Source organism: Buteo buteo, chromosome 1 (assembly GCF_964188355.1).
Source record: "Buteo buteo chromosome 1, bButBut1.hap1.1, whole genome shotgun sequence".
Classification (NCBI taxonomy): Eukaryota; Metazoa; Chordata; class Aves; order Accipitriformes; family Accipitridae; genus Buteo; species Buteo buteo.
In genome coordinates this window covers 43129864-43154492 of record NC_134171.1, presented here as the reverse complement: position 1 = coordinate 43154492, position 24629 = coordinate 43129864, and the positions used below count along the sequence as shown (strand labels likewise).

Genomic DNA, 24629 nt, shown 5'->3' with positions numbered 1-24629 from the left:
TAAAGAGGGAATGGGACCTTTGTGCTGCCCACATTTCTAAAATCCCTCCGATGCCTTGTAGAAACAACAACAAAAAAGTAGTATTTGATAATACCATAGCAATTTTTTTGGTATCCATACAGAGAAGAATTTGAAAGGTACTTCTTACTGTTGCTGAAGAATGGCAGTCATCCATATTAATTCATGTGAGAAATGGTTTATAGAAAACAGTATTGCTTAAATTCATATCTATCTTCAAATGCTATTCATATCTGTCTCCCACGTGTTACGTATGTGCTGTTGTAATCTTGACGTGCTCTGTTGTTTTCACAAGTTCTTCTGAATTCTCATCAACATTCATGTAAGCATCTGAAAAAGTTTCTCTACCTCTCTGATTTTTATTTGTGAATTCAATACACTATTAGTAACCTCTAATGTTTATTAAGTAAACCATTCTACACCATTTCAGGTGGGACTGCAAGAGCTAACGGAGCATGTGTGCCTTTGCTGTCAGAAGGGCTTATTTTAACTTTGCAGAGTAGGAACAGTGAGAACTTGTATCCACACAGAGAGAAAAAAGGGTAAGAGAAGCAGACTCTAATTCAGAAATGAGCTGGCTTTCTTAATTAGGTGGAGTTCTGTCCTCTTGGTGAAATACCTGTAACCTGCTACTCAGTCAACTTGCTATCCATTGAGTTTCATAGTTTCTTCTAAAAAGCATTTTAGATATTTTCATTATGCATTGTTTGTCCAGACTTTTTAAGTATGAAAGTTTATGATTTGTGACTCTCTTCATCTGCAGTCTGAGATACCACATGTGGCCTAAGAAGATATGCAGCAGAATTTAGTATCTTCATATTGTTTTCAGTGTGTAGTTTGTTAACTGGCTCATGCCACACCAAGGGCCATATTTTACTGCAAAAAGCATAAACCTGTCTTTCCCAACTCCCATCTTATAACTACTTCCCCTGTGAAGGCACCAGGAATTGTGCAGCCACATGGCCAACTGAATTAGATAGCTGATATGTTTGAAAAGTAAGCTCCCCCCCCCCCAACCCCTACTTTAGTTTTTTAGCCAGATCACTACCCTTTCAGTGTTGCCCCAAATTTAGATCACCTTAAGCTAACAGTGAAACTGCATCCTTTGTGTGGAAGATGGCTTCAGTACACCTTCAATAAAAATCCTTTAAATGTTACTCTTGGTGCAGGGTATTTTAGAGAAGGGGTTGTTGAAATATAAACCTGTATGAAATATGACTGACCTGTGCAGTGGTACAGAAGGGAACTTTCTTGTAGGAATGGCTCACTAGCAATACTTCATGGTAACATTTATTGTGTTGATTCTGACATGACTCCCTACAGAATGAAACTATTGACATAGATGAATGTCTTGAAAGCTTTCCAAGAATCCTTTAAAACTTTGCACAGTACAAGAAAATGTACCTGAAAATTTAACCAAAATAATATACTGGAAGAAAAGCAATGGGGAAAGAAACAGCTTAGAATTTCCCATTTTATTTTGGGCAGTTGTTTTCTCCCCAATTCATGGATGTTGTCACGCATGTGTTACATTATTATGTGAAGGATTTATTGATCTTCATTAGCAAGCCTGTTTGGACTTATTTGAAAAGTAACATTATTGAACCAATCAGAAATGTTATGCCAGACTTTCAGAGTAGCACAGTCTGTTTTCTATAGTATGACTATGTCTAACTTCACTTCTTAAAGTTGTTTGTTTTGTAAAGCACTTTCATACTTGGAGAATATTTTTTGAAGTTAAACTTATCGGTATAGATCCACAGAATTCTTTCTTTGCATTTCCAGCTGCTTTATAATAAATTCCATGTGTTTTATCTGTCTTTGTATTGATTTTTCAGCTATGCTAGCTTATGTCTGCCTTCTGCCTTACTGACCCTGAAGTCAACCAAAGTGGTGGGCGTACAGCCAATTTCAGATGGCATTTGGTTAGTTTACTCCCTTTTAAAGTAGCTTAGGAAATGTAACTCAAATATTTCTGTTATTTGACAAGCCTGTTTAACTTTTCCAATTTCACCCCCTTTACTCTGAATTTCCTCCCTCTTAATATTTTCCAGTTCTAGAGAAAGAGATTAGACATGTACCTCACCTTTAGCTATTTTCATTGTACTTTTCTTTCTAAATTTCTAGTTTTGTTTGTCCGGCTATGGATTTATTTTTTTTTCTTAATCCTGGGTTTATATATATTTTTGCTTTGTGCTACTGTGCATTTGTCCTTAAAGACATAGTTATATAACCCTGGCACATAGCCTAAATTCATAATTACTTTAAAGGGAATTAGGGTGTGCAAGGAATGCAAGATCAGGCATTTGGAAAACGGTGCAGTGGAGTCGCTTTTTTTTCCCTGTACAATGAGTATCTTAAACAATTTCTTGGAAACTTATTTCACTTCTCAGCTAATATGAGTTCCATTAGCATTTCTTGGCCTGAAGCCAGTTGATTCTTTCAGGCTTTGTTGAAGTGTGGGTTGCTTTTTTTTTCCTTTTGTTTGGGTTTGTTGGTTGTTTTTTTTTTTTTTTTCCTTTTACCAGTTCTCTGTCTGAAATGATTCAGCTGTGATTTAGTGGCTGTTGGGTTTTGGTGGCTTTTTGTCTCCCAGACCAGTGACTAGAATTGCAGCTCCCTGTTTCAAAAGTCCAGACCTTTACTTATATGTTGTTTTATTGAAGAATATAGGGGATGCTGATAAGAAAGTACATTTAGTGATCAGACTTATCAGGCTTATTTTATTTTGAGAATCACATCCCAGACCATGTATCAAACCATACTATCAATAATACCATTCTGCTGGCAGTATTACTTAGGGCATGTTTTTCTCATAGCTTACTGGGAAATTAAAAAAACTAACACTGTATTACCTTTTACACATATGTGGGACTGTTTCCTCACTTCACTGTGTGTTGTATTCTTTGGAATGTGTACTTAAGTAAAGGGAGCTGTACAGTATTCCTTAGAAGAGCAAACCAGTAAATAGTGATGCAAATAAATCAGTCAGACAGGCACAGCTTTTTGAGGGTCCTAATAAAATTGAGCTAGTGTAATTACCTAGCTGACTGTGTCCAAAAAAGAATTGCATATTTTTCCCTAGGGTGGGCTGAGGGGGACAAAAGATCCTTAAAGCATAAGACAGAAGATTCAAGGAAAAGAAAGTAACATGATAGTAATGAGATGCCAACTTCCTTGTGTACCAGTGGAAAAGGCCAGCCAGTGATAAGGGGAGGTTGTGTGAAGCAAATAGTTCAGAGGTCAGTAACCATGCTAGACTTTCCTCCTTTGTTCATTGAAAAGGTAAGACTCATTTTGGTGTGGTTTGTTTTCTGTTTCTGGAGTTGTTTAAACACGTTTGTGTATTTTTTTTTAAGTACAATACTCTTAAGTACTGTGACATAAATCACACTTTGTTTTGAAAAAGCAAAGGTATATTGCGATAAACTTCTGAATTAGTCACAGGTGACACCTGTTGTAATCTGAGTAGCAGAGTGAGAATAATCAAACTGGGCAATTTGCCTCTCCAGTTCTACTACCTCTCTAAGAGTTAAAGGCCTGAGGAGCTCCTTCCTTTGGGATATGCCTTATGGGATCCTGAGAAAAGACACTGGTACAGATGATCAAGTGGCCATGGTTGAGACATCTCTTGGTAGAAATTCGTTCATGTTTGTGCATGGCTTATCCTAAACTGATCCCAGTTGTTCCATTTTTAGAGATGCTGAATGGCTGCTTTAAACTGATTCTGCAAAAATTAATTGAGGGAATTCAGCCTCATGTGTAATGAAACTTTTAGCTGGATTACATCTGGATTGCTGTTCAGTTATTTTACAGCAGCATTCCCCACTAATTCCCTATAATAAAGATTGCATGTACTCAGTGAAGATCTAAAATCTGCTTCTTGCATTATAAATAAAATATTAAAAAAATTATATCATTTTTTATACCATAGTGTAATTCTAGAACATATTTCCAATCAAAATAAATTTCCCACATTCTTTGCAAGACTGATACCACTTTTATCTTTAGTACTTTCTCAGGTAACCTTTTCCTTCTGATTTTATAATTTTTATGCATTCACCTTCTCCTCACACATAGATTAGTTTCTTAATGTGGTGTTGCTGCTGCTTGAAATTTAGAAGCCTCTTGGGACAAACCTGAATATTGAGTCTTTCTCTCTAGAGCCCCTTGAACAATTTCTGGGATTGAAATATGAGCTTTTTCATATTCTTCTTCACAGCAGCAGTTCCGGGTAGCTCTTGGCTAGGCAAGGACTGCTGAAGTAAAACCTGCTGCCACCATAATTTTTCTCCTTTGAATCTTCCAGCATGCCTACCTTTTTTAGGGGTATCAGAAAGTTGGCATGGCAACCACACATCAGCTGGGAGCTCTTCCCCTGTGAGGCTAGAAGAGTGCTGGGTGCTTGTCATGAAGAGATTGAGCCATCCTTCAAAGTGTTTGCCCAGCTATCTATAAATGAATATGGCTAAACTTTTTTCCATGACCACTCTCTTTTTCTGCCCAGTTACTTACGTAAATGAATTCTGCAGAGGGTGGTTATTTTACAACCATTGGCTGATTGAGGAAAGGATTTTGGTTATTTTATTTTTAAAGAACAAAACATTTTTAAAATATTTCTACAATAAAAAATACAATATTTAAATAACTTATAGGTATTGCAGTAAACTTAGTGAGAGAGAGAAGTCATGCAAAAAAATCTTATTACAGCTATAGACAACTGTTAGTTGGAATGCCTTTTTATTTTATAAGTCTATAAATATTCAGTGAAAGATACTTAAGTTTGTTGCTTCGAACAGGTCATCATAATGGGAGTTAGGTTTAGAAATTCCTATACAAGAAAGATTGATTCAGTTTACAGACAGTGGTATTTTCCTGGGCCCAGGTACTCTCAGCTAGTGATCTTGACAGTATACCTATGAAGTTATAAAATATTTTCTGTAAGTGCTGATTTCAGTATGTTAAACAACTTATTTTTCCAAAGTCTTCTAGCATAAACATCCTCTAGCAAAATTATAAATATAAACAATTTCAACAAACACAGTGGAATATCTTGGAGAGAATTAGATACCCTCTCCTTTCTTCCTAAGAAGCTGAAGGAAAGATAGGTTTTACAGAATGGCAGAGTGTAAAGTTGTAGAAAGAACACAATAATTCTTTCAGAACAGACTCTCCATAAACTGAACAGACCCTGCAGCAAAATCAACAGTGTTCCATTATACAAGATACCTATAGGGAGTTCTCATTATGCCAAACCCAGAAAAAGATTTACTTTGGATTTGGCAAAGAAGTAATCAAGAATATATTTGGCAATGAATATATTGGAGAACTGTCTTATTCTCCTCCCCTCCACCACTCTTATTGAATTCCTAGTGTTTTGTTTGGGTTTTTTTCCCAGAAAGATTCTGCTAGTTCTGTAAGTTCAAAATAACCATAATAAAATGTTGTAAGCCAGCATGTTTCTGTATATTAACCATAAGGGCTGTGTTTTAACAAAAGGTGTTATTATGTTTCTCCAAATATGAACCATACGTGTTACATAGTATTGTAGCAAAAGCCTTGCTGCAAGTATATTATGTTTTTACTTTAATCCAAATAGAATTTTGAGGGAAAATACACAATCATCAGACATTCTTTATTGGCATACGCCCATTGATGGGGAAAAAGGAGACCAAACTTGCTCTTAGAAGTCCAGTTTTGGTCAGTGAGTATTAGTTTATTGATAGGAACTGTATGTCTGCAATGCTGTCCTTTTCCAGCCAGGAGCATATTGCAGTAGCAATACAGAAAAATCCTCCTTTGCTATGGGTTTGGGGGCTATTTTTTTTTTCTTTTTTTTTCTTTTCTTTTTTTTTTTTGTTTTGCTGGTGGGTTTTTTGTTGTTGTTTTGGTTTTTGTTTGGGGGTTTGGGTTGTTTTTGGTTTTGTTTTCCCCTTTTAATCATACTATATGTAAAAAATGGTGCTGAACTGCTTTTAAAATAATTCCTCTGGATAAGTGCAATTGTTGGGCTAGAAGATAAATTTGCTTCAAGAAATTTAAAAGACTCTGCAGTTATCCTTCCTAATCAGAGTAGGCAACATCCATACTGTTGATATGAGTAGAATTAGTGGATATGCAAATGATCAGTCACCAACTTAGCTGGCAATACCATGAATTAAACTTCCTGTCTCAGAACTGCTGTCTGCTACTGTTGCACTTGCTTTCACAATGGGTGCTTGTAGTAGTCCGTGAAACTTTTCGCATCCCATAGATTGTTGCCTAGGCACTGGCCTGCAGTGCTCCTCCCTTAGTGTATCATCTCAAAGGAACTTTTACTTTTAAGAGTTTTGGTTGAGATACAGCATCCCTGACCATGAAGCACTCCTCAATTAAAACCTTGCATAACAGTCTTTGTCATGCTTCTGGAATACAAAAGTTGTGTGTTGTTTAGCTTTGCCAGAGAAAGGCCTTTTCATGGCCTAACTAAAACTGTAAAAGGGAAAGTATCCTCTGTTGTTAGGTTGTTTGCACCTATGTGTCATCAGTTAGCAGATGTTATCTGTCCTCTCAGTCCACATTCTTTTAGTCCTTTATAATTTTAAAGCTTAGTTACAAATTCAGGTAGGATCTTAAAAACTAATACAACTGTGTGAAAGCAAAATGTCATTCATAAGAATTCATATAAGACAAAAAAAAAATCAAAATTGTGATTTTTACAGAGCACGGTCTTTTTAAACCATGAAAACCACATACTTACAAAGTTGTTGTACCTAATGAAAATGTATACAGATAATTAGAATTTCAATGCTTTTAAGAAAGTCTGTATATCTACTTCTCCATTGACTTTTCAGAATATTTTATCACAGGCCAGTCCATGATACCTGTTCAACTTTGTTTTTAAAGAGACTTCCAGTTTTGTTTTTATTTAGTTTTCACTTTTAATGATCAAAAATCCTCTTTTAGAGAAGAAAAGGAACTGGAGAATACTTCAGAATCTTCTTGATATCTGTGGATTGGTATTTCTGTCCTACAACAGAAGTGCAGACATTTTATTACATGTTTTAATTGAGTTTAAAGTGAAAACCACTATGTTTTTAATGGAATTGCATAGGGAGAGGTGTAAAGTTTTAACCCAAACTCAAGATGAAGCAGCAGAAGTTTTGTTTTAATCTATGTTTAATGTATGGTACAATCTTTTTACTGGTTCTTGTCAAGGTAATGAAAAAAAAAAAGAAAAAAAACCCACCCCAAACCCCAAACCAACATTCGCTGGAAATTAAATAGCAAAAATGTAGTGATAGCTGTGAAGTAATTTAGAGTAAGAGGTCATATACATCTTAGGGAGGCATCAAAACATGCAGTCATATATGACACTTCACAGATTTTAGAAACTGTTTCAATAATCCTGGTTGAATGAAATGTAGCATTTTAATATTCAGGCTTACTGCAGTATAAACAAGTTTGTCTTAACAGTGCTTTCTTTCTGGAAATGAAGTTTTATGATACCATATTCCTTTGCAGTTTATTTTCATCTCAGCTGAATAGCTGATGTATGCAAAACTTGATGCTTCCCAAAAATACTGGTAAGAAGCCCAGAAAGAGATGTATGGTGCAAACTCTCTCAAAGGATTTCTGTGGAAGTTGAGCATGTAAGACTGGATGAAAACTGAAGTTAAAACTAATTTGGATAAGTTTGTTCATCCATTTCTACCTATACATATCACAAAAAATTACATGGAAAGAAGTTCATAATGTCAAGCCCAAGAAGTTAGTTTTATAGTCTCCTATGATTCCCTTTAATCTCTACCCTCTCACCTTCATACAGAATCTCATCCAGTTGCCCTGACATCTTGAGCAAATGTTGGGAATGCAGGCGAGACAAACTACTTGCTTTCAGTTCTCATGCCTTGTGTCTGTGATTCAGAACAGGATTTCTAGGAAACTCCTGCTAAGCCAGTAACAGTCCAGAGTCTAGCATAGAACATCCTACGTGTATGATCCATGGATTTCTGACCTACTGGAAAAAATCTGGCTGGAATTTCTGATGTCATACTGAGCACATGCAAAGCTGATTTTTTTGGTAGGAAGGGTTTTTGTTTGTTTAATTTTAAATAAAAAGCTCATAATCTAGCCAAATATAGGCATAGTTTACTGTAGAGAAAAAAAGACTTATTTCTGGCACTAGTAAGATCCTCTGCCAAATAAACTGGTTCTCTATAGAAGTGTTCATGTGCTAGAACACCCTTAAAATGTAAGAAGCACATTCCCCTTTTATTATTTTCAACTTCAAAACTTTAATTTCAAAGGCACCTAACACTTCTTTGTATAAAACTTAAAAAAAAAAATAAATAAAATAACAAAAATATTCTGATCAGATGTTTGCCATGGATTATTTCAGCACAAATAGAAGTTTTGCAAAGCTGTAAGCAGCTGATTGCAGGTTCTTCTAGCAATGTGCTGTGGATATCTTTAGTAAAAGAGATGCTATGCTTTGAAGAGCATATTACTACTTCCTGACAAACTGAACGCTTTCTCCTGTAACCATGGAAAACACTCTGGTAGGTTTCACATCAACACCTTTGGCATAGGTGAGGGTTGTGCTGATTTAGTGGCTCTTCACTTGCCATAGAGGGAGAGAGATTGCTGATGTAAGAAGTTTTGATCTGTAAACAAAGTATCATACAATGGTGAAAGAGTTCTCTTAAAAAGCATTCTGATACAATGTGCAGTGTTGGAGTGGTTAATGATCCATGAAGTAAGAAGCACCAGTCAACAGCTTTTCTGTGTATTTTATAACAATTACATTCCTTTTTCTAAGCCAAAACATAGCCATCGCCATTATATAAATGTAAGTCTTTCTTGAGAAGTCTGGTTCTCTTCCTTCATTTCCTGTAGCATGTTAGCTGCAGCTTATTTCAGACTGTTTTCTCTTAAGCTCCCAGAAAATGTAAACAGAGCATAAAAATGGTGTCCACAAGTCTTCACACTAAGTCATTCTGAACTCCCACTAGGAGTACATTACCCATAAGAACAGTTATTGCAAATTACTATTGAAGTTTGGTTGTTTTTTTTTTTTTCTTTGAATATGTTGTAATGTTTAGGAAGAAGAAACCTGGTTTCTAAAGGACAAAATTAAGTCTGTAACATGTTGTGCTTTGACAGTCCCAGACTTCACGATGCATGTCTTTTTGTTATACATTATAGTGGGTTTTGATTGCTCAAAACTTCTGTTCTTCTCCTGAGCATCCAATAAACATGACCCCTACAAAGGAAGAAGATCTCACTAGCACAGTGCACCAAGAGAGCTATATAAAAATGATATTGTATTGCTGAGTTAATTTTATTACAGTGCTGCTTTATTCTCTGTGTAGCACTGTCTCATTTGTGGATCTTTTGTTTTGCCCAACAGACTGAGATGAGTTGAACTATGGAATAATATTGCCAAGTTTTCTGTTATACTCAGCTTCAATTTGTCATTTCTTAATTTCATTCTGCTGCTCCTCACTGTAGTCTCTGCTTATTTACTATTTACTAGTTACCATTTAACAAAGTCATGTGGCATATATTTCCCTCTAAAACTAGACTGCAAAGTGGTCATCTACTTGCAATTGACAGCAATTTTTGCTGCCATTCTGTGTACTTCCTCCATTTTGACAATAACATGTTGGCAAACGTTTTCCAGATCTAAATACTATACAATGGGGTATGTCAACTATACATATGGAGAATAGTACTTCTTATTCCCATGAATTTGTGCCCAACTCTCTCATACATGAGCATTGTCTTTGGCTGCTGCTGTAAATATAAGTCAAATGTATGACTTTTAACCACTCATAACTGCATTATATTTCAGAGTAGCTTTCATCCAGGTTTCCCCCAGGATATGTTTTAGTACTTCTGCACTGAAAGTTCTGGCAATACTATTTTGATATGAATGCACATGGTTTTCATTCAGATATATATATACACATATATATAATGTTGCTCACATGGGTCTTTAATCAGAAAAGCATGCATTAAGATTAAATGAGAATTTGATTCCAACAATAAATTTATGTGTAGTAATTAAATATTGTTGCCTAAAGTCTTGATATTAAGCAAACGTTGTTGGTTTCAGTAGAAGATGGTATTTCTTTTAGACCCCCACTTATATTTAGTTGACAAAAATCTGTGATATTTGGAAAAAAATATGGTTTTTAGATAGGATAGTTACAGCACCATGAAAAGCCTTTCTGCACAGTTATGTTTAAATATTTAATGCTATGCCATAAGTTCAGGCATGTAGCGCATGATGCAGTCCTTTTTAGTATCAGCTGTCTGTTTTTCTTATGGTGAAAATGCCAAGATAGAAATGTCTTGTCTCTATCTTTCTTGTGATTCCATGCAAACATGTTTTATTGGTCAGCTAAACTGTGCAGATTAATTTTAAACTGGGAAATAACCGTTCTTTGCCTGTGTCTGTGTGGCTGCCTATAGGTACCTATATACTTTCATGTGTGCATTCCATATCTTTCCATGAAAGTTCTGGGAGAAATTTGCAGCAAGCAGTACTACCTTGGTTTCAATGTGGGCATGTGTTTCAAGAGTATCTAAAATGTTTAGAAAAAGAAAAATGTATTAAGCCTACAGATTATATATTGGCCAAAACCATTTGGGATGACACTTTGAAATTAGAATATTAAGATCATGAACATAATGTGACATTTTGGAGCAAAAAAACCAAATTTTGTAAACAGAAGTAGCACCTCATAAATCTACTCAAACTATTTGAAAGAACCAATAAGCACCATGTGCATAAGTGAAGTCTAGTTGATACAGTCCACTGGATTTCCAAAGGTTTTCAACACAGTCCATTTTGAAAGGCTTCTGAAGAAACTAAGTAGCCAAGAGATAAAAGCTTGACAAAATAGATCTTCTTGCCCAAATAAAACTAAGTGTTTAAAAGAAAGTAACCAAAAATAGAAGTAAACTGTCATTTCTCAAAAGAGCAGGAGATAACCAGTTGAATTCCACACAGAACTGTGCTGAGCCTGGCACTGTTCAACGTATGTGCCTCTTTTTCCAGATCACTTATGTTTTAAAAAAAAAACAAAACAAAGCCCACTTCCTCCAAACAAACAACAAAAAAATGGTGTTCAGGTTTCAGGTGTTTGGGTAGCAGATCTGTAAAGAATTCTTTTTGTCAGTTAAGTCAGTGTATATTCTCATACTTTGGCAGGAGATTTGTTCAAGTTCTGGATTAAAATATATTATTATTAGTATGTGTATCTATACATCCAGAATATGTTAAGTCTGAGAAATATAATTGTGTTATTGAATATGCTTTACAATATTAGTAAATATTTTGGCACATATGTTACAATGGCAGTATTCTTAATTTTTATTACAATTTTATTTTACTGATAAAATGCTGAGGTTTTTTGATTGTTTTCATAATTCCTTTAATAATATTAACAGATTTTGTAGTTTATGAATTCAGTGTTCCCCAGCAGCAGATTGAAACAGTTGTTGCCGGTACTCTAAACTTAATAAATGGCTGTGCACCGGTACCTAATACCTTCACTGTCAGATGACAAAACTACTCGGGTCCATCAGGTTAATGATGTGATATTTCCTGGCACATTTCTATTCCACTGCTTCTGCAGAGCCTTCTGTTTTTTGACTATATAAAACTGCCATAACATTGATGTGGGGCTGGACAGCGTGAGTACGCTCTGGCAGGAGTGCAGGTGGCACAGCATACCGTGCGGGTCTCTGAGGGCAGCACTTCGAGCCCGTCGGAAAGACGCTGCTACTGCTCAGTCTAGTTGCAACTGTTGATTTACTGTGTGCAGTGGAGTAGTCTGAGGGAGTGGGTTCACTGCGGGAGGAGAAGGAAGGATTCAATTGTACAAGCACAAATTGGCAGCTACCAGAATGAGAAGATGGCATGGGGAGCACATATGCTCTACTTGCTGAAAGATTCCCACTGGGGTCAGTGGTAGCAATTTAACTATGTGAAGTATTTAGAGAGACAAAACCTGTACTTTGAAACCTGTTTGACCAGCTGGAGAAGGGTCTGGAATTGTCATTGAAAATCAGTTGAGTAGTAACTTCCAAATCTCTGGGAGGTCATCCGTTCTGCAAGGGTAGAGGCCTAAGCTTTCATATGCATTTATCTAAGTTTTTAGATAGCTTTCTTGAGAGCATTGCGAGTTCCTCATTCAGCAGAGACATACTCTTATTTGCAGAAGGGAAATATGGCACAAAACCAAAAGAGCAAATGCAGAACAGCATCTCAGAGGTTGAAGGATATGTCCTTCTACCCTGAACATATCTGTTATGGTGTCATTTGTTCCATTCAGAAGAACTGATGTCAGATGGCGGGGCCTGGATGGTAAATTGTTAGCAGAATCAGCAGAGAGTTATTTGTCAGTAGCCTGAACACCTGCTGGAGATGATGGAGCTGTTCTGAAATAAACCAGTACTGCTGCAGCCTTCAGCAGTGGGGAGGGTGAGCTCCAGGACATATCCCATTTAGTTTTAAATTACTATTTGACAATCATATGTCCTTATGACTTCTGTTTAATTTATTCTTAAAGCAGTTCTGTATTTTTTATTTTAATTTTAGCATTTTCTTTGTCAGTTATGAATGTTTTAATTACATTCATCTCAAAACAGATAACTTGAAACCAGGAGATTTTTCTGGACATAAATTCTACTAAATTGCTCCTATGTATTTCTTATTTTGCTGTAAGTTGTTTGCGTGTTTAGTTTGTTGGTTTGGTTTTTTTTTCTGAGGTGGATTTTAGCATGGTAGTTTATGTATGTAATGTAAATATGATGTGGTCAATATTTTTCTTATTCTGCTATTATTAAGCTGTTTCCTTAAGTTTTTCTAGTTTGAGAGTTTCTCACAAGTAAACAAACTTGTTCGGGCCTCTGTTGAGGGCAGGAGTGCAATATAAAAATACCAGAGTTGGTTTTCTGTTGAGCTGAAAATACAACTGGCTTAATGCGTTTGGTGCAGCTGAAGGAGCATTATAGGAAGGTGGTTATAAATGCACCTTTGTACTCTCCCTAGTTACTTTTTTTCATGCACTTGTGCCCAGGAGCAGTCACTATTGCACACTCTACATCAGTGACTTAAAGCAGTGCTTGCTTTATTCCAGTCTGCTACTTTTTTTCTGCTTCACCCGAACATCCACAGGAGCTTGCAATAATGGAGGAACTTTTAGCATTACTTAAGGACTTCTTTTCACAACTTAATCCTAAGGAACCATATTGAGAAATATGGGAATGCTTCCAGACTCCCAAACAGAATTAGAAAGTCAGAAGTTTAGCTACAACTTCTTCTTTAATTTGTTGCAAAATACTGTTTCTTGTCACACTGCCCTGGAGAGGACTGTCTCACAAGACTTTTACTAATTTTGAATGGTTACTTCGTGAAGGGTATTCCTTTTAAGGAGTCACAGCTCAATAGTTTCCTTAGCCAGATAGAGATATCTCTGCATACTAACTATGCTTGTTTCAGTTGTCACTGTGGATATACTCACTATGTATTCTCCTGAACTGTTATCATTTTCACATTTGAATTTAAAGAAAGAAATCAATTCCTGCAGGATTCCTTGATATTCATTTAAAAAAAAGACTATCACATAAATGCCTGTGATATTCCACTTCAAAAAAAGACTAATTTTAAAAGATGTGAACAAAAAATGACCAGCAGGGCTAATTCTTTTATTTAAGTGTTCTTCCTTGCTTGCTGTTGGTCTTACATATACATGCACATTTAGACTATAAATTCTTTCTCACGAAGTACCTGATGCGCTACTAAAACTGAGTATCAAGCAACAGTCATAACAGTAGGGAGTGTTCTGCTAGCGAGTTTACACTGACTTCCTGCAGGTAGGCCGCTCTTTATAACACTGCTTAAAAGAGTTTCAGGATATTTTGAGAGTAAACCTAGTCTCGCTTTGCTTTCTTCATGTAGCATGTCAGAATGGCCACTTTAAACAAATGGGTAGCACTGTTGAGAGATTCCTTTTGCTCTGCAGAAAGCACCAGTTAAATCCCCAAAGGACAGGCCATAACGTGCTCTAAAGAACAATGAAAAACATGACAAGAATCCGTGAGTTTTTACACTGGAACTTTATAACTTCGGTTTCCTTTGTCTCGTTGCCAGCGGCTTGCGCGCGCTGCCACGGCAGCTTAAAAAGCGATCCCACTCGGGACGCCCACCACGGCTCTGCGCGTGTAAAGGTGAGGCTGCTGGAGGGGGACGAGCGGAGGAGCCGGAGACAACGGTGTGCCGGCCGTTCTCCAGAGGATCCCGGCCGCCGCGCCCCGGAGAAAGCCCGGCTGCCCGAGGGCGGCCGTGTGAGGAGGACTCGGCCGGGGCCGGGGCCGGGGCCGGGGCCGGGGCCGCCCCGCCCCGCCGGCGCCCGGGGAAGGTGTTCCTTACATGGGCATGGCCGCGGCCGGCGGCTGCCGCTGCTCGCCCGGGGGCCGGGCGGGGTGGCCCGCTGGAGCCGGGCCGCGGCCCAGCCGGGGGCGGCGGGGGGGGGGGGGGGGGGTCAGCCAGACAAAGAACAGTCCCGGCAACCAAATAAGGAAGTTGGAGCTGGAGGATTTCAGAATAGGAGCGGGGGGGAGATGGCGGGGAAGCCGGGGAAGCAGTCTTTCTGCAGGAAGCTGCTTTCTGTTGTGAACAGCGAAGTGGTAGATGCAGGGGATCAAGGCTCACGAACTTGTCGTTATCCTTCTGTAATCTTCTGCCAGCAAAGCTGAAGAACTCAAGCTGTGTTTGCCATATTTTCTCATGTTTCTGAAAGCTCTTTATAGAGTTTTGTTTATAAAGGAGGGGTCTTTGGCAGCCCTGTTGGTTAGCAGCCTGAAGATAAATGAGTCTTCCTCTGCCAGGGGAAAAAAAAAATCCCATTGTAGATAATTTCAAGCATTATGAAAACACGTTACGAATTTTTGTCAACTGCAGCGTTCTAATGAAAACTTAGAAACGCATCTAGAAAGGGAACACATGCACCCCTGAGAGACTGAGCTGTCTTTGCAGTTGAGAACAGTAGCACAGAAAGAGAGAAAAGAAAGAAAATTAGTACTAAGAAAAACATCCTCACAATTCTGGTAGAAAAGCATTTCATAACAAAATGACTTGGTGGAAAAGTATTCTGTGATATCAGAAATGCAAGTAAGCTACTGTTTTAAACATAGGTATGGAATTCATACCCTGCCATGCTAATCCCCAGTGTCTTGGGACCTTTTTTTTTTTTTTTTTTTTCTACTTACATGGGCTGAGTTTAAAAGGTCTTATTCCTGGCAGGAAAAGACACAGAACACCATTCACCTTTTCACTTCAGACTTACTCAGAGCAAGAAGAATCAACACAACAGAAACATTCAGTGGATGAAGGAGCAGCTGTGATCTCTGCTGACTGTGTGAAAGCTAGAACAGAGAAAACTAAATAGCTGTGGGCACACACTTCAGCAGTAACGTTTAACATACTGGCCTGGTTTGCTCTGGTTTCAAAATGTTAGCAACAGAACGTCTCCTAAATTCACAGCCTTTAGAGCAAACAATTACATGCACTATGAGCTTGACATCCTGATGAAAGAAAGTTAGTTATGCCTTGATCTTGAAATTGTGACCAGATCAGCTCATAAACAGCTACTGAAAAACATTTTAAATGTTGCGGAGAAGCCTGACTCAGAAGAAACAGCTTCTTTATCTTCCTGACAGGCCTCCCAATTACAGCAGCTGTAAGTTACTAAAGTGTACCTAATTGAAAGATACAACACACTCACTATTACTGTATCAGGAGTATTAAAGAGAATGTAGTGTTGAGATTTGAGTTGGGAACTAGGAAGGACGTACGGGTGGCATTTGAATTGCTGTAACCACCTGTGACTTTATATGAGCTTCCTAACAATTTAAGCATCTGAAGTGTAGGTAGACCTGTCATAGATCCATAGTGATGCTTGCAAATGTGATTTCAATATCACAGCTGAAGAGGGTTATGCCAATTTTACTATAAAGTAAAGAAGAAACTATAGATACAATACTAACAATACCAGAGAGGTGTTTTGGCAAGGTTATTTTGCTCTTGATCTGGATATGTTGATTGAAACAGAAGAAAATTACAGGTAGCTTTGTAGTTTGTCTCATTAATAAAAAATAGAGAATCTGAGAATAGTAGAGTGAGGGAGAATGAAAGTGCAAGGAAAAGCTGCAAGAGTTGGGAAACGAATACAGGTCAAAGCCAAATGCAAAGGTTGGGAGAGAAAAGGAATTGGACAAAAACTGAAAAAACAGTTCTCCTGTGTGGTGTTAGTGAAACTGGCAGTTAAACATGGGTCAAAATCCTTTTGAGTCTGAGGAATGAAGTGTTTTCCAGGTTATATTTTGTTATATTTAATGTAGCTGTTTCCAGAGCTCATACACATTGCTGTACCAGTATTTGTGCAGGCCAGGAAATTCTCTTGGATTACTCATGGTCAAAACAGATTAAGAATGTGGGTACTGAAGTATCTAGGTACTTTAAGGAAGCCATTGGGATACTTGACTTCTCTATATGCTTGTTGTTCAACCGTCACTGTTCTGGTTCCTTGTTAGAAAGTGCCCATTATAGTACATCCATGTTTTTTCTCCATGCTGTCACAGGGATTACACAGTAAATCTAATCAATATCATTTAAACAATTTTGTACCCTGAAGACCTTTGCTTTTTTAGTCCAAAATGTGAAGTAGTTAGTACTGTAACAAAGAAGACTTAAGCATGAGTCACTTTACCATCACATGTATACACATGCGTGTGTGTATACATATATGTCCATTAAAATGATAATTGCCTTCTTGTGAAAATTGTCCCAGCAATAGAAACTTCTGATTTTTGTTTTCCTCAATGTATAATTAGAAGTTTGGAAAAAGGTCCTCTTTTCATGTCATTTTTATTGAATTGTGTTTTAATAGATCAGAGACTTTGCAGTATGATTTGTTTTCAAATGTTGGCTCTAGCTATGGTTTCCTCTCTGTAAAACACAACTTTGATGGTGTGTATTGGCAGAATTGAAAGTGATGGGAAATGTTTGCTTAAATAATCTTTCTTGTACAAATGTGATCCTTTATTTTCCAGAATTGCTGAGAAAAACAAAAGCCACAAACAACTTGGTACTCCTAGTTCAGACATTGCAAATTTCACCATCAGGAAATAATACCAAACAAAGCAATTTACAGTTACAACCTCAGTGTCTGCCAACACCAGCAAAGTTGGGTAGTACCGGATGCTTGTAATACGGGATTCAAGAAACTTTTGAAATAGTGCTAAGTGCTTTGGACTCGTACATGTTTGGCAATTGCCATTTCAGAGGTATAGTTAGTCCCTTTTGTTTTCAGGAAAACCTAACTTTGCATTCTGGTCTTTTAAAGAAATCTCAAACTCTCATGCATTCCAAGAAAATCAGTGTCCTGTTCCTGGCTTAGTAATCCACATTCAAAGCTTTAAAAAAAAAAGTACAGTATGGGAGGGGATGTAATTTTATGGAGGTTTCTTTGTTTAAAATAAAAATTTGAAAATCCACAATGGTTGGCATGTCAAAGCTCATTTTGCCCAGCTAGTGTAAGTGGGATGCACTTCCTTTATGTAAGAAAAACAGGGAGGTTGCTGAATTTGACTCCATAAATCACTGACTTCAGTCAGCTGCATATGAATCAGTTTGAAAGCTTGTAAACTCTTTCAGTTCCCTCTTCTAGTCCTTCAGTGTCTATGATACTGCCATTTCCATCTGAGCTTAATGATGTTTGAACTGTAATATGATGCAAAGCTCCATTGTGGCTAGCCGAATACTATTTGGGTTGATTTAAGAGCATGCCTATATTCCTGAATTAATTTGCAGTTTTTAAGACCAAAGAATCTCATGCCATATGTTTCCCCCATGTAGAAAACACCATTTGAATCTCAATCACAACTTCTTCCTAGGCCTCAGAATTTTTTAGGGGATTTGTTTGTTTATTTGTTTTCTTTTTGAAAGACATCCTGTTTTGATTTAAAGAATTTGAGAGATCTGGTCTTAACTAGCATGATCAGAATTCCACACTCCAGTGTAGCTTTTAATGTCTTTGTTATTCACCAGCTAGGATGCTAAAATTCTGCGTATCATAATGCGGAAAAACCAAGTAGGCAAACAGAAGAAAGGAAATAGAAGTGTGTAGTTAGTTGTAGTACAGTAGCACCTGGAAACTAGATGTTGTGGATGACAATGTATGTACGCTCTATTAAAATACACTCCCTCCACCAAAGATACACTGCAAGAAAGAAAGGTTGCTCTTAAATACTACAAATTATTCTGTAGTAGTTTAAGAACTTGACAGACTATCCCAAGAAGTCCATTGCGTTGTTTTAGCTTCATTTGTTTTCCCTCAGATTGCTGAGGATGTAATTACATTGTATAATGTTTTGTCTCTGTATTTTCAGCTTCTTTTTTTTTTTTCTGAAGTCCCCCTTTTTAATTTTAGTACTTTAACCAATGTTAATTTCATTTTATTTACAGGGTGGTATAAAAAGTAAATCTTCATTTTGTGAAGATTCTCAAAGTTTGAATGAATGCTAGCACAAAACCCCTCATACAACTTCAGGCAGTTTGGTGTTTGCCTGTTCTACTAATGGCATTTACCATTACCTCCATTAGTTCACAGAAATTAATTGTTGGGGTTTTTTTACTGCGTTTTTCCAAAACCTGTTTGTTACAATTGTCATTACATTTTAAATATTTCATTTAAATATTAGGACTCCATTTGGAGTTGTATGCAATTGTCTTTTTACATGTAAATTAGTTTCCCTCATTTTAGTTCACTAGTCATGCTGTACATATAGTTGGAAACTCCTTAAGCTAGAAACAAATGTTCCTGGAGCTGGAATGATAGGCAAAGTTGTTTACAAGTAAGAATCACAGATCATATTAAGTTTTAAGTTAAGCATATGGTTTTGTTTCCTTTCTCTTTGGATCTTTATCTCACATTGTGCATCATGTTTGGTTCCCAGAAGTTGAGCTTCATATTTGCTTTCCATGCTCAGTATGCTTGTGGAGTCACAGCAAAGCAAGTGTCTTGAACTGAGCTGATGTGCACAAGCTATCTTTTTGCTTTCATCTTCTACCCCCATGAAGTGAACATCAGCATACAGGTATAGACATAAAATCCTTCTCCAAAATTCTTGGAACATGTGTGTGCAAAATATGTGCAATGTAAGAGCTGTGACAGAAGAAAATGTCAGAGAACTCAGTTGTCTTTATTGCAATATTAACTCACTCTGTTATAATCGTATATAAAGGAGAAGGTGCAGTTAGGAGATGTGAAGTCTGGGTACAGTGTTTCTATAATTGGCTTTTCCTACTGTACATCAGTCCATTCTTTGTTGTGTGTGTTAGATTATCTGCAGCTATTACTGACTTAACTGTGTTCTGCTTGTTAGATAAAATGCTATCCTCAACCAGCATACTTACCCAAAATCATATAGAGACCTGATTAGTGGTGAGTGATATCCTATTTATCTTTGTACTGTCTTAATACTATGTGTATGAGCTACCATGCTTCTTCCCCATAGTCATGTACCAGAATTGGAAATGGAGTGCTAGTGCAGTGCCAGTCTTCTCGCTGCCAGGATCTGGCATGTCACTCTGTGTTCTAGCAGCTTTCCTCTGTTCTCCCTATTACGTTCTGGAGCTATCGAGTGATGTGGAGTGAGTTCTGAGTCCTAAAGAGGGCTGGGTGGTGAAAAGGGGTGAAGGGGCTTGAGTAAGCAGGGCAAGTTTTGGTGCCACCTTCTTCTGCATCATCCACTGTAGAATGAAATTTCTCAGGTACAGGTCTTGCTCATCTTGGAGGTTCATACCAGTTGGAGGAAAATAGTTATGATGATGTTCTTGTGTAAACCCAAGAAATTCCAGACATCCGGAGCTGGGCTACAATACACATTGATTGGAAAGTGGAGTGAAAAGAAGAAAGAGGAGCACTCTTACTTTCAGCTGCCCTAAAAAGGATGTTTAATAGTAGTGAGATAAAAGACAGCATGTTTGTACACTTCTTTTTGCTGTCCACATTGTAGAAAATTCAAGTGATACCACTGATCACCTCTGTGGACTAAGCATGGATTTGAGAATAGAGGCTTTATAGATGTATCTTTTGAGATTGTTTGTCTTGTTTTAAGCAGATGATTAAGTAGATATTACTAATGATTAATTGTGTTCTATGATTACTTACAAAACTGATGTTGGCATGTAATCTGTAAGCAAGCACTGGATCCAGACCACGTGGGTTCTAGTAGGAAGGCTATGAACCAACAACAGAAATCTGTTCTTCAGTTTTCATCTCCTTGTGGGGGGAAAAAAAGTAAAAGAAAAAAAAAGAAGGATCTACCTCCAAGTGATGCCCCTAGTGGAATATGCAGTAGTAATTCATGTATTTATAGTAAGTGTTTGACACTCTGGGTGGTTTTGCATAATGAGACTGCAAAATAGCATGATTTTTGTAACATATAGTAAATGTTCTCTGAACTCTGATCCTATTCTTTGACAGGTGAAGACAATGCAGGAGATTGTTTATAAAACAGGTGACTAAAGCATGCAATAGAGTCATACGGTTTTTCTGAAAAAAGTTTTAAATTCAGTCTAACCTGAGAACTCGGGGACTTGGTAGTGATGAGTAGTGGCATAACTGTTATTTTAAAAGAACAGAAAAGTATTAAAAAGCTTAGAAGAATAACTCGTGACCTCGGTTCTGCAGTTCTACGTTAAAACCTGTAGCCATCCCACCCGCTCTGTCATGCGGACGAAAATGATGTGGAAATCGTGGAAACTTTTCCCACGCAGAACAGCTAACGTAAGCTCTCGTGGCAACAAGTTTGTGCAGCTGTATGGCAGCATGGAAGAGCCTGGGATGTTACCTCTACTCTCTGGGCAGCTGCAGCCCAAATTTAGCAGAAGTTTCTCAAGCTTTTCTACTGGCTACAGATGCCCGGTTCCCGGAGGTAAGAAAGTGAGCTTCCAGCATGGGACCCGAGCCTTTTTTGGCAAAAAAGCGTGTCAAAAAGTCCCGGTTCTCGCAGCTCCGAGGGGAGAGTAATTAAGACTCAGGCTGCGGCAACAGGGCAAGGCGATCCCGCTGGCCATTCGCTGCGGGAAGCCCGCGTTTCCCTGCCGCTCCCAGCAAGCAGCCTGCGGTGACGCCTCTCGCAGGCGTCGGGGAGCCCGGGCTGACCGCGGGACTCTTAACGTGAAGCTGCCGGAGTGGGACGCGCCGGCGGAGGCTCCATGAGTCACGGCGCGGTGCCTGCGCCGCCGGGCCCGCCCTATATAGATAGCGCCGAGTACCTGCGGGCGCCGCTCCGCTCCGCCCCGCCGCCGCCGCTGCTGCTCCCGCTCCCGCCGCATCTCCCCCGACCCCGCCGGGCTCGCGTATGCGGTGACTGCCCGCGTAACCGCCGCCGAGGTAAGATGGCAGGATGCTCTCCTCAGTTCGTACGTGGCGTGTTTTCTTCGGACGAGGCGAACGCACGGCAGAAGAGTGGTGGAAGGCGAGAGGTCGGGGCAAAAGGAATCAATCGTGCTGTAGTCGGACCGGGCTGACCGCCTTTCTTTCGAGCATTGCTTTTTTTGCCCCACCCTTTGTTGCCCTTTTCGTTTGCCACATCGTCTGTGGTTGCATTCGAGTTTGGCTGATGCGCTTTATTTGCCGACCTTGCCCATCTGCTTGGGGTTTCCAAATACAGAAAGGATGCTGTTGTGGCGGCAGCGGCTCCGTGTATTTCTGTAGCTCAGGACTTGCTAAGTCAGTTGTTAGTTTGTTAGCAAATGGGACAGAGCAGTAAAATGTGAGTGCTTCCGCAGCCTTCTTTGTAGGAGACTTCTGTAGGAACCCGGTGATACTCCTGGGTGAAAAGAGAGTTGGTAATGGGCAGGAGACTTGATGTTTTAGAAAACGTACTGTGGCTTCTTAACAAAATTAAACCAAACTCAAACAAGATATTGGGGTTTTTTTGTCCTGTGGAATTCATTCGTCTGTAAGGAAGACATATTTGGTGACCTAGCAATGATGTACTCTTGCAGCGAGCTTTTTTTGTCGAATGTTTATTGTTGAGTGTTGAAAGGAATTTGGTGTTACTTAGTAACTTTGTAACTTAGAACAGTAATGGCTTTGGAGGGTTTTTTTCCTTCTTTTCCAAGTCTGTAGCAGACATTTGTTTAAATTTTAGTAGCAAATAAAAAAAAAAAAGAAAAAGTGAAAGTTTCCTGGCAGGAGGCGCATAATTAGAAAGAAGGCTGGGAAAAGTAAAGCTGGCCTTCCTTATAATGATGTGTTTACAGAAAGTTGGAAAGCAGAGATATGCATTGGCTATCAAAGAGAAACCAACGTCTGCTGTTGGAACATTTGGGTCAGCCTTATATTAAGGAATATGGCACTGCAGAGCATACATCTAAAAATAGGAGTGGACACAGTCGATGTTTCATTAGGCTTTGAGGTCAAGAAACTGGTTTTCCATGGTGTTCTGTGGCCGTATTGAACTGAAACCATGATTCCTGGGACTAAACTTTATATTTCTGAAATTAACTCCATAAGATGCGTTACATATTGTACAGAAAGTTTTATGTCTGCTCATAAGTCTACATGCACCAAAATCCACTGGAGTTCTGGGGTGGGAAAAGTTATGATAATGTTCTTAAGGAAGTCCAACAGTTTCCAGGCATCCAGAGCTGGTCTGTGATTCACTATGCATACCAGACATAGAAGGATTAAGATATAGAACTGATAACAAGAGGATGGAAAAAAACATATAAAAAGTTAAATGGCTCTCAGCCCATGTCCATTGATTGTATCTAAATCATTTCACTATGAAAAAGGGCGCAAATACTTGCAAGAACAGGATTCTGAGAGAGATTCTGTTGTATCCTGCTTTCAGATGGGAAACAAAACCTGAAAGAACTGACTGCCTGTGAAATAATATTCTAGTACTAATTTGCCTGGCCAGGAGGAGAAACCCTGTGGGAAAAGGTGGGGGCAAAGAGATAAGAGCTTGAATAAAAGATACTGGGAACATTGGGTAGGTGGTATACAGATGTTCTTACAACTCTTGAAATGCTTAAGAATAAGCAGGTAGGATTTTGTTGGAATTAGGAGTGTCTCATTTGGATAAAAACATTTCTCTCATCTTTGAGATAGTAGAAACCTGATAATCACCAAGTCGAGTTTTACCAAGTTACCATACACTGCAATCTGACATAGAAGTTTTCCTAAAATCAGAATGGTGGATATGTGGTAAAGGTTTGTTAGCTGTTGACAGATATACATCACATAGCTTTTCTTTTAGCTTTATGAGAGCCAACCAGTTGTTTTTTTTTTTTTTCAGTGAAAAACTGTTCTGAAAATTTAAAGTGTGATTTAAGTAACAATAAGCAGCCTCGTGTATCAGGATTCCATTAAAAAGCACTGCTGTAAAATACATGTTTTTATGTTCTTATACTTAGTGAAGTCCTAGAAAATTCTCTATTATCTTCAAATTGGTTTTCAATTTCTCTTTTTTTTTTTTTTTTTTTTTTTTTTTTTTTGGTAACAGCAGAACAGCTGTATATATTTTCCTGGCCAAGGCCATCTTGCTGGACACTTGTGCACCTATTATTGTGGGCCTATTATTTTTTACTAGCCTGAGTCTACTGCTTTCTCTTTGCAGAGACTGTGTGATGATTGCAACGTATACAACTTTGCAAAGTATATTCTATAGTAATTATTGGTTTTGTACAATTACAGTTATTGTAAAGTAATTATTGAGATCTATGGTTCCAGGCAACAGAAAGCAACTCGCTATTCTCTGCTCTGCAGTGAAGAATTTTTTGAGCTTATACGACAGTTCTTGAGGGCATGATAGCCTAACCTCTCCACAAACAAGAGTGTGGTTGCAGTTTTGTCATCCGCTGTGTGGTCTGTATGACTGCAGCAGCCATTTCTAATAGCTATGTTAGCTATGTTGGAACAGCATGCCTCCATTTCTGTAAGGTTGCAGTGGTAAATCTGATGAGTAATGTTCAGCTGTTGGGCTTTGGGCATTGGAAGGCAAAGGGAGCGGTCTGGCTGGAAATGACCTGTGGGATGCTGGTCAGCCCACTTACATGGATAATTCCTTCTTTCTCTGCTGTACAGAACTTCTTTCTATTACTCTGCTTCAAAATCATCCATGAGACACTTGCCTTATTAAAGTTCTCCCTAGTTCTCAGCTGGGCAAAGTAAACTGATTTTACTTGTAAAGTCATGTATTTGATGGGAAAATATTGTATTCTTCAAACAGCAAATGAATTTCTCAACCAGCTCTGCTTAAGTAGCTGCTTTGTGATTTTAGTCTTGCCATCATTAATGTGGTCCCATGCACCTGAGAGCAGAGTAGACCGTCAATCAGTGTGATGTCATGTATATAGGTTTTCTCTGTGTGTATAGCATATTTTCCTGTAGATTATGAATATTGGTAGGCACTAAACCTGAAAGACATGAAGATAAAGACCTTTCGTTTTAAAAAGCTGAGTTTCTAAGATGAAAATGTGTACATAAGGGAAGTGAATGGGGTACAGTGAGAAGAAACTGTCTGAAAGATGAAAATAA

The 24629-nt window shown here is 38.3% G+C and overlaps 1 protein-coding gene across 9 annotated transcripts in view; it reads left to right on the top strand.

Annotated features, from left to right (window-relative positions):
* PALLD (palladin, cytoskeletal associated protein) overlaps positions 1-24629 on the top strand; it is a 210861-nt gene that overhangs the window by 121179 nt on the left and 65053 nt on the right. The window contains exon 1 of one of the 9 annotated variants that reach the window (XM_075028894.1): positions 20877-21012. The exons of 7 other annotated variants lie outside the window; for them this stretch is intronic. In XM_075028894.1, the coding sequence (XP_074884995.1) occupies positions 20996-21012 (17 nt within the window). In that variant the 5' untranslated portion in view covers positions 20877-20995. Of the gene's footprint in view, positions 1-20876; positions 21013-21298; positions 21474-24629 lie in introns of those variants that run through there. One more of the 9 variants, XM_075028903.1, reaches the window with a different exon arrangement.